Here is a 14,430-nt window from a genome sequence, read left to right on the forward strand (position 1 = left end):
CCATAAAAAAACAACAACCAAACTTACCCAAATCAGCAAAAGGGTCTGCCTTGGGTATGGGTCCAATGCCGGTCCCAAAGTTGCTGGTGCTCTGGGAGCCGCTCATCCCCGTGCCCATGGCAGACCCAAAGGCCATGTTCATCCCTGACCCTGTGCTGGCGCTCTTGTGCATACCTGCAGGAACCTGCCACAAACAAGAAAACGTTTCCAACTTGTCTTCAACAAACCCATGTCCAACTTGTCTTCAACAAACAAACACATGTCTTCAACTTGTCTTCAACAAAAACATGTCTTCAACAAACACACATCTTCAACAAACACATATCTTCAACTTGTCTTCAACAAGCACACGTCTTCAACAAACAAACACACGTCTTCAACTTAACTTCAACAAATAAACACACATCCTTCAACAAACAAACACACATCTTCAACAAACAAACCCACATCTTCAACAAACAAATATCTTGAACTTGTCTTCAACAAACAAACCCACATCTTGAACTTGTCTTCAACAAACAAATGCACTTCTTCAACTTGTCTTCAACAAACAAATGCACTTCTTCAACTTGTCTTCAACAAACACTTCCCCAATTAGTTTTCGACAAATGAACATACAAGAAGTACACAAACACTTCTTCAACTTCACTGTCTTAACAGAGAACAGAAACATTTTTTCAACTTGTCTTCAGCAAACAACGAAAAAAAAACCCCACAGTACATACATGCTTCTTCAACTTGTCTTCACCAAACAAACAAAACGTAAACAAGCACTTCTTCAACTTGTCTTCAACAAACAAAAACAACAAAAGCACCTCTTCAAATTGTCTTCATCAAAACAAACAGCATACATGCACTTCTTCAACTTGTCTTGACAAACAAACAGTACACAAACACTTAATCAACTTGTCTTAACAAACAAACACAAAGTACACAAGCACTTCTTCAACTTGTCTTCAACAAACAAAAAGACACAAACACTTCAACTTGTCAACAACAAGCAAACAAAAAAGTACACAAACACTTCTTAAAAAAAAAGAGAAAGGTTTGCATGAAAAGGGGGGAAAATATAGCCAGAAAAAGGCTGTCCAACATAACCCCAAAGCTTCTGTGATGTTTCTAACCAGTACTGAGATGATGTGATAGAACTGCTGATGACAGGATGCAAACCAGCTACAGAAATTCAAATACCTGATTTGAAATCAATTAATATATCAAATGCTGGCTTTATGTATCTGTGTGTCATAACAGTAGAAGTAGTATTTTCATGTTGCATTTTTTCACACTCGTATTTTTGATAATAAAGTGTGTGTGTGTGTGTGTGTGTGTGTGTGCGTGTGCGCGCGCGCGTGTGTGTGTATGTGTGTTTGTGTGTGTTTGTGTGTGAGAGAGTGTGTGTATGTGCATGTGGAGTGATGGTGGTATCGTGTTGCTGTATTTGTACATATGAATATAAAAAAAAAGTGATACAATGCCACCATTAGGACAACAACAGCTTTACAATAGTGTATGTTTGTATCTTTATAAAAACAAACAAACAGAACACAACAGTGACACCTGAAATCAAAAGCAGATCTTATCAGTGACACTTGAAAAGTGTCAAACATAAAATTCAACAAAGAACAGCAATAAACACACACGAACACTCCTGTGTACACACCCACAACCAGCAAGCAAACACAAACAATCACACACACACTCTCTCTCCCCACCCACACAAGAAACCGACCTGCAAGCCAGGACTGGAGTTGTTTTGCTGTCGGAAGACACCCCTGGACCCTGCTCCGCTCTGCTGAATAGTGCTGGCGTCCCATGTCCCAAACAGGTTGACGTCATCCCCTTTGGTGTCTGAACCATCCTCCATGAAGGCCAGAAAGTCGTCCGGAGCTTTGGCTGCCTGCTTGGGGGCCGCTGGCTGCATCGGTGGAGCCTGGTCACAATATGCAAATCAAATGTCTGACCTTTCAGGTCATGAAGACTTTTACGCAATGAGTTTTCTTTAGGTCTCCTCAAAAAACAACAACAACAACAACAACAAAAACCCCACAACTGGCAATTACAGAATGTGAAGCATCATTGATAAAAACTACCACCTCCCTGCTTAATACCCCCCAAAAAAAACAAAAAACAAAAAAACAACAACAAAAAACACCACCATGTCCAACAAAACACACACAACCTGCAGTGTACATATATATTATATAACCTCCACTTTAGTTTCCTAACCTACCTTCCACATAACCCATCACTACTTTCCATCCTTTCCCTGAAACACCACCACATGACAGTCATGAGCTTTTATGCCTTGTACACACACACACCCTACCTGAGCATTCTGGAAGGGATCAAAGGTGCCTCCAGAAGTGCTGGTGGAGCTTCCAGCATGGGTGGATGAGAACTGCTGGAAGGGGTCAAAACTGTCGTCCACCATGCCCCCCATCAGGTCAGGCACAGGGTTGGGGGCGGCAGTGCTGGTAGTAGTGGAGGGCCCAGAGGAGAACTCCGCTCCACTGACCAACAAGTCCACGTTGCTGGGAGCAACGCTGCTCCCACCTCCTCCCCCCAAACCCAGACCCCCCAGCTGGTCGGCCACGACGTCTGGCTGAGGGTTGCCGTTGGTGTTGGTGTTTGAGATGTTGAGGAGGTCCACCCCCTCTCCCCCCCCTCCACCGCTCCTGGGTGCTGCCACAGGCTCTCCAAAGTCCGAGTCAAAGAAGTTGGCGTCCCCCTGTTGCTGCTTCCCTGTGTCCTGCTGATCAAACTGGGCTTCGAAGAAGTTCGCTGCAGAAGTCTGGGTGGGAGCATAGGAGTCGCCATTCCTGCTGCTGGCGCGGTTTCTGGAGAGAGCTGTGAAGTCGTCGTCGTCTCCGGACAGGTCGTCCAACAGTCCCACCTGTGTCACAGCAAACAATGATGATGATGATGATGATGATGATATGGATACTTATACAGCACCTATCCTTGGTCAAAGACCAAGCTCTAAGCACTTTACAAACACGCAGTCATTTGCATAACAGGCTGCCTTCCTGGGTAGAGCCAACTGACAGCTGCCATCTTGGCGCTTGTCATTTGTTTTCTGTGTCATTCAGTCAGGTTTCAGTTATACACACAAGCAAACCCATACAGACAGTATACAGGATGACACCATCAGACAATTAGGGACAAGGTTCAACTAAGCATAGCGCCAGCAACTTTCGATTTCTCCTTCTAACCGGACTAGTAGTTTGCATAGGACAAGACTCAGACCCCTGCTGGAGTCTGCACCAGTGAGTCACAGTACAGTATGTGTAATCAAATAATCTTAAAAAAAGCAAAAAAGCAAAAAAGCAAAAAAGCTGGCCTTAAATGAATGAGGAAAGAATGTGCTGAACAGAAGAACTAAAAAAACAGAAACACTTTCTGGGTGATATACCTGGAGAACTACTGTTCTTATTCCTTGTACAGCTTTTTTAACCACTCTTGATTTAGAACACTGCAAATTCTTTCAGAAGTATGTATTAAAGCTTGACATCCTAGATTGAATCCAACTTCACTTTTTGGTTTCCCCCCTTCATTTTTCATTCGGCATAAAAATGGGTAGAAACTGATGGAGAGAGAGAGAGAGAGAGAGAGAGAGAGAGAGAGAGAGAGAGGAGAGAGTGAGAGCAAGAGAGAGAGAGAGAGAGAGAGAGAGAGAGAGAGGGAGGGAGAGAGAGAGAGAGTGAGAGAGAGATAGAAAGCAAGAGAGAGAGATTGATTCAGCCAAGCCCAGAGGTGTAGTGTAACTGGATTTGTCCGAAAGCAGTGACGCCTCCTTGAGAAACTGAAACAGAAACTGAAACCCACCACCAAACAACAGTACACACCCACACTGACCTGAGCCTCTGTTAGCTGAACCGGTGCACCACCGTCGTCATCCTGGGCAGGGGGAGCCGACTCCTCCTCCTTCCAGTCCAAGGAGGCGAAGAAGCTGCTCCTGGCTTTCCCTTCCCCCTCCCCCTCCCCACCACCTCCCTTCTCCTTGCTCCCCCCTGCCTGTCTGGAGGGGGTGCTGTGGGCGCTGCCCCCCGTGTCGTCAGATTCCTTGCTGGGTGTGCGGCTCAGGCGGCTCTTGGCGCGCTCCGACACCCCTGTGGGAACAGCGTGCAGTGTGGTCAGATGGTACCTCTAGCAGCATGCCAATTAGTTTGGTTTTTCCCCCAAGTCAAGACAACACGTGTTCATTTTTGTGCGTCAGTGTGCGTGTAGTGCGCATGTTTTGTGTGTGTGTGTGTTGCGTGCGTGTCTATCTGGAAGAGGACTATGTAATTTACATGCAGCATTTCTGAATGACAATGTTTGTGATGTGTTATTTTTTCTTTCTGATCTCTTATGAAGAATCATTTTTCTCAAATACGTATATTCTTATGATTGTCACGATACGGGCTGTTGGCCTAAGTCATTAAAGTAGGTGTAAGTCAATGAAGTAACTGAGAGTTCATAGTGGTCAGAGGGCAAGGTTTTGTCAGATGCTTTTTTTTTTCTCACATTGTTTGTTCACCCCTACTGAACACAGTGGCTTAGTCATCAACATCCTGGTCAATTTGTTGAAAAAATGTACAGCATGTGAAATAGGACAACAGTTTGTGTAAGTCAGTGTTTGTCTTCACTTAAACAGGTTTGATTCTCTTCTAGTTTCACTAGGATTTAACAAAAGTCCTGTTCCTGTTCTTGAGAATGCTGGACAGGTGCTTGCATTCAACTGATTTAGAAAGTAAAAAACAAAACAAAAAAATGTTCTTTGAGATCCTAAGAAGGCAAAAAAAAAAAAAGATGGATAAGAGAGAGAGAGTGAAAAAGTCGGTGAAAAAATGGACACAACTTTTACCGTTTGGAAAAGAGGAGACAATATTCATGTAAATACACAAAATTATCAGCATCATCCATCACTCAAAACCAAACCCAAATCAGCAGCAGCAATCATCTGACCCCCCCCACACACCCCTCCAACCCCCTTCTACCCACCAACTCCCCCCTTTCTCACCAAACTCAGAGAAGATGCTGTGGAGCTCCTGCCTGTTGGAGAAGAGAATGCGTGGCCCCAGTTTCTCCAAGCTGAAGTTCTCCCAAGGGTAGCGCTTGTCGGTGGGCTGTCGGGCCACGGGGGCCACCATCACGTCCACACCCACCTGGAACAGCTCTGGGTACTTGTCCGGGGTGTCCAGCTGGTCCAGCTCAAACCTGCACCATTGTTCAGTCATTCATTGTTGCTGTGTTGTTGTTATTGTCGTTAATGTTATTACTTTTTGTCAAAACAGAATTTCTCTGTGTTAAATTCGGGCTGCTCCTCCTTTGGGACGATGCGTTGCTGCAGTGCAGCACCCTCCCCCCTGCACCCCCCACCCTTTTTTTTCTTCTCTTTTTTCCTGCCTGCAAGTGGCTAATGTGCAACCCCCCTCACCCTATTTTTTTCCGCCTGCAAATATGTAATGTGCAGCCTTTTTTCTGCCAAAATGTCTGACAGACATTCAACTTTTTCCCCCTTGTTTGCAAGTGTTTAACGTGCACCCCCCCCCTTTTATTCTGCCTGCAAGTGTCTAATGTGCAACACCACCATTTTTTCTTCAGCCTGCTAGTGTTTAGTGCAGCAACACCCCTCTTTACCTCTCTGCAAGCGTCCAACGTGCAGCATCACCTTTTCTTCCCGCCCCCTTTTTTTTGCCTGCAAGTTTATTTGTTTTCCTACAAATGTGGATCTTTCTACATACTTACTGACACAATTTTGTCAGTAATTTTGTCAAACCCCTTTGCTGCTGTGGACTAATTTATGTGTGCTAAGGGCATGCTACATAAAAGACCTCGGTTTATCATCTCATCTTAATCATCAAAGCCCAGACCACCACAAGGTCCAGTGGAGTGGGTGGAAATACTGGTGAGCATGGGATTCAGCCCAGTGCGCTCCTATTCTCTTGCTTCCTCACGGACACATTTCCACTAGGCCACAACTAACACTAACTTGACAAACAGCAACACAGCAGTTTCATTTTTTAATATAGTACACACACTGTAAACACTCCGTAAGACATCACAAAACTGTGTATGTGGGTGTTGTCTAAACAGTGAAGAAAAAATAATCACTACACAAAAGACATTTAAATGCCAGATTGATCAGTACTTAGTGCAGATGGAAGGAATCACTTTTATATCTGCTTGCAAAAACACACATGTATGTGTTTTTAAGTGATCAAAATTACTTCCCATCAAAACCATACAATCTGGTAAATGTCAAAAGAATTACACTGTAGTGTACTGTAGTGAAACCTTTCATAGAAACATAAAATCTTGCTTGAAAGGAATTGGGAACGATCTCAGTATTACAAAGATAAGGTCATGTTTCAAGATCTATGTCTGGTTATGCCCCTGCATCCAGTTTGTTTCAGGTCAAGATCAAGCTAGAACACACACACACACACACACGCATTGACAGGAAAATAAAAGTGCATGCACAAACACACACAAAATACACAAACGCCCACAAAAACAAAATGCATACATGTTAAATGATTCCACTCACTGTGTAAATTTCAAAGAGGTGGTCCCTTCTTGTACAAACCCAGAGTGGAACTGCAGCTGGAACATCTTCATGGAGGTAATCTGCAACCCCATGCAGTGAATGAACATCTGAATAACTCACATGGCACTCACAGTTTCACAGAAAATAACTTCTCATAAAAATATTGAAAAGAAAAAAAAAATTATTTCATCATTTTAAATCATATTCAAGGTACCAAGAAAAGTGCCGTACTTATCTGAATCTTATTACCAGAGCCCAAATACTGCACCTGGATTTTCCTACTTCTTTTATATTTCTTCTCTGACAAAAGTTATCAAAGGTTATTCCACACCCTTACCCCCACCCCCCAGAAAAAATTCAAAGTTAAAAAACCTGTCATCTTTCATAGACCCACCTGAAAAAACAAACAAACCAGAAACAACCGCCCCCCCCAAACAACAACAAAAAAACCACAAAAAAACCCAGCAACCCCAAACAAAACAAACAAAAAAACAAACCTGCAAAAAAGATTAATAAAGGTTTGTCTTCTTTCATGAACTGACGGTATATCTGACCTTGCCCTGAATTTTGCCCCCAAAGGTGGAGCGTGCATGGTAGAAGATGAGGGTGATATCGCCAGCTGCTGAAATGTTGAGAGGCAGCTTTACTTGCCGGTCATCCACTGTGAACTGCCTGAAACCACAAACACCACACCACCCATGTCAACAATCGCCTTTTCACTGTGGACTTTAATGATGGGAAAAAACAAAAACAGAATATACGTTTAAAAACAAATCAAGTGTCAACAATTGCCTTCTGACTGTGGATTTAAAAAAGATGGTAAAAAAAAAAAACACCCAAAAAAACTTCCTTACAAAAAAAACCGAAGGAGAAAAAAAAGAAAAAGAAATGTGGACTTCAAAGAGGGTAAAAAAAAAAAAAAAAGAAAAAAAAAGAAAAAAAAGAAAAAAAAAGTTAAAACGTTTGAATATCATGAACGATTAAATCAACACTCAAAACTTTTGATTATCATAATTGTTTCAATCAACATGGGTCATTTCTACTTTAACTGCTGCACCCACAAAAACAAATTACATCTTGATATAAAAAAAATTAAAAGTTGGGTTCTTATTTGTTCCAGTGTATTTCACACATTTCACAGAGCCTCACGACACTCTCTCTACTCCCCACCCCCACAAAAAAAGGAAAGAAAAAGAAAAAGCTGTATCATTACCCCCCTTGACCCCTCTCCTAAAGTGACTTCACACTTACCTCATTTTTTCATACTCTTGTGATGTTGTGGCAATCCTTTCCTCTCCAACATACACTTCTACGAATGGTGTGCATCCAGTTCTGAAACAAACATCTTATCACAATGACGATGATGATGATATGGATGCTTATAATATAGTGCATCTCCTCAGTCAGAGACTAAGCTTCAAGTGCTCTACTACCCCTGAAAGTGGAGTATGGCTGCCTATATGGCGCGGTAAAAACAGTCATACACGTAAAAGCCCACTCGTGTGCATACGAGTGAATGTGGGAGTTGCAGTCCATGAACGCAGAAGAAGAAGAAGTGCTCTACAAACATGGATTCATTTGCTCAACAGGCTGCCAACCTGGAGACAGCTGAATGAGAGCTGCCTTTGGATGCTCATCATACATTTCCTGTGTTGTTCAGTCAGGTTTTGGATGCTCATCACACATTTCCTGTGTCGTTCAGTCAGGTTCTGGATGCTCATACATTTCCTGTGTCGTTCAGTCAGGTTCTGGATGCTCATCATACATTTCCTGTGTTGTTCAGTCAGGTTTCAGTCATACACAGACACACACACATTCATGCAAACATATTTCTACCTGTTTGTTTATCAATCCCACCATGTGTGCAGCCATACTCTTTTTTGGGGGTGTGCATGCAAGAATTTTTTTTTTCCCCCATAACCCACTGAATGCTGACATGGATTACTAATGTGCATATTTGATCTTCTGTGTGTGTATAAATGTGAAAGGGTTTCAGGCACTAGCAGGTCTGCACAGATATTGCCCTGTGAGGCTGCAAAAGCCTTCACACTTAACCTACCATGTGTTCCGAAACTGGGGATCGAACTCAGGAAACTTGTAAGAATCCAGTGCTCTAACCATTCAACCACTGCACCCATCAATGAACGAAAATCACAATGAAGACTGCAAAGAAACCAACATCTGAGCTGTTCCATGTACATATGGTAAATCTTTAAAGCACAGGTACTCATGCTGATTAACCCTTTCGCTACCAGGAAAATAAGATTTAAGTGAAATCTATTTGCCAGGTTTTTTTTTTTTTTTCACAAAAAATGGATATATATTTTCCAAAAATTCTGTGCTCTTTGTTACAGGAGAAAGACCTATAAAAGTATATATTTTCTGAAAGGTAAATGAATAATGAATACAAGACACATGATGTTTTCCCATTTTATATACTTTCAGTGACACGCTGTTGTTTTGAAATCAGTGTTATATTTTTTGTCACATTTTCAACTTGTTCATTACAAACATTAGTCAGGTAATTTGCACTAACATATATTAAATGGATAATACCTGCACACACAAATTATACTAGAACAACCACAATAAAATTTTTTTTATAAAAAAGAGACAGATACACAATGCATTGAGATTTCTCCAAGTGATAATATTGATGTGGGGCCATGCCCCCTCGGTCTCCACCCCTCTCCTTTTCGCCCCTCTCACACGGTCACTTCATCCAGTTCTCACCAGACCGAGTTGGCTGAGTGCAAAGAAAATCGCTCACACTGTGTCCAGCAAATAAATCAGTCACTTTCTGTTGGCTGCTACAGCTGTACAGTCAGCATCACTCACTGACAGTCATATCTTGGCCAGTCTCTTCATTGCTCCTTTATTTTCTATAAAATCGTCCGATAAAAGTTCATCACTGTCTTCTTCTTTGAATTTACCCTTCAATTCTTTCTGAGCATCAACTAAAGAAAGCAATCTTGGTTGATTTAGCGCAACACGACCGTATGTCTTGAGCACGGAGTCCGACATTTTGTTGAGTGAGGAGAGGAGCCAGACAAACACTGCGGCAGTAACCCAATGAAAACGTTCAAATAAAGGACTGCCTCATGACGTAGATGGGGTTTCTAGCTATGAATAGAATCTAGAAAGATTCCCCAAGCTAAAGCGACCAGTATTTTTGTCAGTGAACTCAATGCAAACCAGGGAAAAGTCAAAATATTTTGATGACGAGTTATCTCATCATTGTGGCAGCGAAGTGAACATACTTGTGCTGATGAGTTACCTCGTCATGTTGGCCGCCTAGGGGTTAAATCAGGCAAGCAACTTTATCTAGCCGGCCAAGAAAACACTACAATACACTTGACAATCACGCATACAGATCTGTTTAAAAAACACTGGTAACCTCGATTATGGTAACTCACTCCCTATGTGAAAAGCAGCCCTGTTTTTACACTGATAAATCTGCTCTAATCTGAGATTAAACTTTAAAGAACACAACAAAAAATGAAACAAAAAACACTGGCACTGTCAACTGCCTTTGTTTCACAAATAAGCCTACTCAATTACCTGGCGTGCTTGTCTTCTGAATAAACAGTTTGATCAACTTTATCTTTAAGATAAATATACTCCCCCCTCCCCCATCCATGAGCACAGAAACACTCTTCCTCAGGCAATTATTTCACTTAGCATGAATCCCACAGAATCTAACCAGCCCTGAAAAGGCCAGCCCTGTGTGGGCTGTAATTTATCAACAACAACAACAACAACAACAACAAAACAACCACACACAGCTCTGGCAGTACTCACTTCATCTTGTTGAACAGAGGGACCGGAGACAGACTGATGGACTTGATCATGACAGGTCGCTGGTGGGGCAGGCAAGGTTTGTCAGCTACCATCTGACTGATGTAGTCCACATACCTGTCAGCACAGCAACATTAACTCTTCAGCATCACAAATCATACACACTCTATTTTGTCAAGATTGTCCACATTCACAAATATATGTTCTCACTTGTCTGCTCACTCAAGATACACATACTTTTATGTCAACACGGATCCACATTCACAAATACATGTTCTCACTTGTCTACTCGCTAAAGGTACACATACCTTTATGTTTGGCATAGATCCACATTTGCTATTTCATGTTCTTCTGTGATTATACCCACTCAAACCTCGTTATAACAGATCCTTTTAAAAAAAATAGTCTTCGACCTTTCCATACACAGGACATTCAAATTTATAGTAAAAACCATACATCATCCAATCATACAAAAGTCCTTATGCTTCAAAAAGCATCTTAATAATGTTACTCTGATGCTATGGAAGCAATCAATGTTATCCATGTTCATGATGCTGTTGTCTTTCAGAAAGCATCTTAACTCTCCTTCAACATTTACAACATTTACGTCCCGTAGCGGCTTGCAGTGTAACACCCAAACATGCCCGGTACCGCTCACTGAACACCTGCTTACTATGGGCGCAGCCATTGTTGTTTACATAAATGAGACTCCGTGAGATTCACAGCCTCGTTTTTGGCACTTCCTGCTGTGTAATTTACACTTTTCAGAGTTCGATTCTCTTCAATTTTGACAAAGTTGCAAGATGAGTTTGATGATTGCTGAAAGCTTTGGCGTAATCTGAACAACGATTCTGAAGATGATTTTGAAACATTTTAATGATTTTTGTGTGAGAATCTTGTAAAAATCGATCAAACTGAAAAATATAGATATCGACTGTTCAAGTTTTGCCGACAATGAGAGTGAAGCTGGTACTTGAATGTGAATCGATCACCAGACCTCCGAAATCATGAATCAAAAGCCGGACCTCCAAAATCGATACTGTCAGTGAGTTAGTCTTGATTTCACTGATATTTATTGGCGTTCTGCACGATCTTCCCGACTGTGCTAGTTCTGTGGAATATATTACTGATTTGGTTAAGTTCTGCCAAAGTTTTCAAGTTTCAAAGTTGCAAGATGAGTTTGATGACTGTCGAGAGTTGTAGTGTAATCCGAACGACTATTCTGAAGATGATTTCTTCGTGAGAATTTAGTAAAAGTCGACCGTACTGAATGACCTAGGCATCCACTGACTGAGTTTCACCGATATTGAGAGTGTAGTCGGCATTTGAGTGTGAATCGATATTGACCTCCAAAATTGTGAATCGACTGCCGGACCTACGAAATCATGAATCGATCGCCAGACCATTGGATTTGATACTGTCAGTTGTTGATTGCACTGATACTTACTGATGACTGTGCTCTCAACGCTGCCTCCGAAGCTGACATGCAACACAGCGTCGACAAGTTCTCTGCTGCCAACTTTGGCCTCACAATCAGCACAAAGAAGACTGAGGTGATGCACCAGCCAGCTGCAGGAAAGCCTTACGATGAACCAAACATCTTCATCAATGGGCAACGACTGAACGCGGTGGACAAGTTCACATACCTGGGCAGTACACTCTCTCACACAGTTGTCATCGACGACGAGGTGAATGCCAGACTCGCCAAAGCCAGCACTGCCTTCGGCAGACTCCATAAGAACGTTTGGAACAGGAGAGGCATCACCCTGGAGATGAAGCTCAAAGTATACAAGGCCATAGTCCTCACCACACTGCTCTATGGATGTGAATCATGGACGGTCTACAAACGCCACGCCAAAAAGCTGAACCACTTCCACACCACCAGCCTCAGAATACTTCTTGGCATAAAGTGGCAAGAGAAGATCCCTGACACAGAGGTGCTCACTCGTGCAAACATGCCCAGCATCTACACCATCTTGATGCAGGCCCAGCTGTGCTGGGCAGGCCATGTAGTTCACATGCCAGACCATCGGCTCCCCAAGAAACTGCTGTACGGTGAACTCCAACATGGCAAGCGCTCCTATGGAGGCCAAAAGAAGCGCTTCAAAGCCACTGAAAGCTTCTCTGAAGGCCTTCAACATCAACCACGACACGTGGGAGCTGAATGCAATGGACAGACCAAAGTGGCGTTCAGCTGTCCACAAAAGGCGCTAAATCCTGTAAGGCCAACAGAATCACTGCAGCAGAGCAATGCAGACAGGCCAGGAAAAGCAGTGCCACCAAGTCACCGACAGCCGCCACCAAGTCCCCGACAGCCGCCACCATCCCCTGTTCACAATGTGTCAGAACCTTCCGGGCGCGGATTGGCCTGACCAGTCATCTGCGCACCCACAGAGCCCAACCAACCCACCCCCAGGATGACTAGATGGTCCTCGTCGATCCCGACGGACAAACCACATTGGCGTTCTGCACGATCTTCCTGATTTTGCTAGTTCAGTGATTATATTTTTCTTTTCATTATGGAGAAATTACATGTGAGGTTGGTTTGTTGTTTGTTTTTGTTTGTTTGCTGTTGTTTTTTTTCCCCCACCATCATAGGAAAACACATCATCCCTCAAAATGAAAAGAACATAAAAATCAGCATGTTCATTGTTGCAGTTCAAGCTGAGTAAGAAAAAGAATAAAAAGAAGATGTGTCAGAAGACACTGCAGACCAGACAAACTTATTTAAAAGAAAATCATACTGTAATTAAAAGAATTTTTTTCAAAGCTGACCATCAAATTTGATACTTTTATTTTTTGTGTGTAAATACAAAGCAACATAAGCCTGGAAACAAAAAATCTTCTGTAACTTTATTACGTGCAGAATGCAGGAAAAATAAACATGTGCAACAAAAGAAGGTAATTATATTTTTAATCAATGTTTATAATTACCCACTATCAAAAACTGCAAGAGTCTAGCATTGGATTTCATGGGTGATCAGTGCTGAGCGACCTGGGGGTAAGAGGGTTAATAATGTTACTCTGATGCTCTGGAAGCAATCAATGTTATCTATATACATGATGCTGTTTTCTTTCTTTGTAAGATCCAGTCCCTTTATATTTAATTCCTGAACTTCTCAGATTCCCTCCTTCATCCAGGAGAGCAGCACTCACCGTTTCTGTGAGGGCGTGATGCCAGGCTGTCCTCTTCGCGCTGAGAACATGTGCATTGCAGAGGAGGCATTGTCCATCAACCTCACAAACACCAAGAAAGCCCCTATCACAGTCGCTGAATTGGCCTTCCCATCCTGCAAAGCACATCAGAATATTCAACTCTCTCTCTTTTTTTTTTAAATTCTCATTTTCTGAAAAGTCTAGTGTGATTCCATGGAAGTTGTTGCCAAAACAAATAATAAAGACATTCATCATCACATGTATTTGAAATAAAAAAATGGAAAGATAACGAAAAAACAATCCTGTTTACAATCAGCCCTAAAAGAAAACTGTAACAAACAGATGTACTTGAGCAACTTTTGTCAAAGTGTCTCCTCGTCTCTAAATCAAACTTATGTGGAGAAGTCTGTTGTGACAAATGGTAACACAATACAATACAGCATGCTACAGCAGGTTACAGGGACATACTGACCAGACAGTGCACCACACAGATGTTCTTGGGGTTCTGCCGCAGCCACAGGTGCATGTTTTTACAGATGGCAAACAGTGTGGTCAGGGTAGGGGCCTTCCGCTGCATCCACCCACACTCTGATACCTGCCCACACCAACGTATCAGTGCATCTTTATCTATCCAAATGGAAATTAACGCCTTGACTGCTGGAGAAAAAATACAAACAAACAAACAAAAGTAAAACAACAAGAAAAAAAACAAAAACAGCATAAAGTGATGTTCAAGTCATAAATCAATATCCAGAACAATAAGCCAAAAACTTTCTGTCTACAGAGGACACTTTTGTGGAGTGTTGATTTAGTAGTAATGCGTCCACCTAGGAAGCAAGAGAATCTGAGCTCTTGGGATCATATCCCAAACTAGCCAGTATTTTCTTCCCTCCACTAGACCTTCAGTGGTGGTGTGGACTCCAGTCATTTGGATGAGATGATAA

At 42.3% G+C, this 14,430-nt stretch overlaps 1 protein-coding gene across 1 annotated transcript in view; it reads right to left on the reverse strand.

Annotated features, from left to right (window-relative positions):
- The window catches only part of LOC143280115 (cyclin-G-associated kinase-like), a 50,447-nt gene that overhangs the window by 18,223 nt on the left and 17,794 nt on the right, over positions 1-14,430 (reverse strand). The window contains exons 13-23 of the mRNA XM_076584666.1: positions 13,959-14,081; positions 13,487-13,620; positions 10,334-10,447; positions 7,784-7,864; positions 7,087-7,204; positions 6,533-6,612; positions 5,003-5,199; positions 3,856-4,109; positions 2,327-2,893; positions 1,730-1,930; positions 28-184 (exon numbers count right to left, since the gene is read on the reverse strand). Of these exons, the coding sequence (XP_076440781.1) occupies positions 28-184; positions 1,730-1,930; positions 2,327-2,893; positions 3,856-4,109; positions 5,003-5,199; positions 6,533-6,612; positions 7,087-7,204; positions 7,784-7,864; positions 10,334-10,447; positions 13,487-13,620; positions 13,959-14,081 (2,026 nt within the window). The remainder of the gene's footprint in view (positions 1-27; positions 185-1,729; positions 1,931-2,326; positions 2,894-3,855; positions 4,110-5,002; positions 5,200-6,532; positions 6,613-7,086; positions 7,205-7,783; positions 7,865-10,333; positions 10,448-13,486; positions 13,621-13,958; positions 14,082-14,430) is intronic.

Source organism: Babylonia areolata, chromosome 3 (genome assembly GCF_041734735.1).
Source record: "Babylonia areolata isolate BAREFJ2019XMU chromosome 3, ASM4173473v1, whole genome shotgun sequence".
Taxonomy (NCBI): domain Eukaryota; kingdom Metazoa; phylum Mollusca; class Gastropoda; order Neogastropoda; family Buccinidae; genus Babylonia; species Babylonia areolata.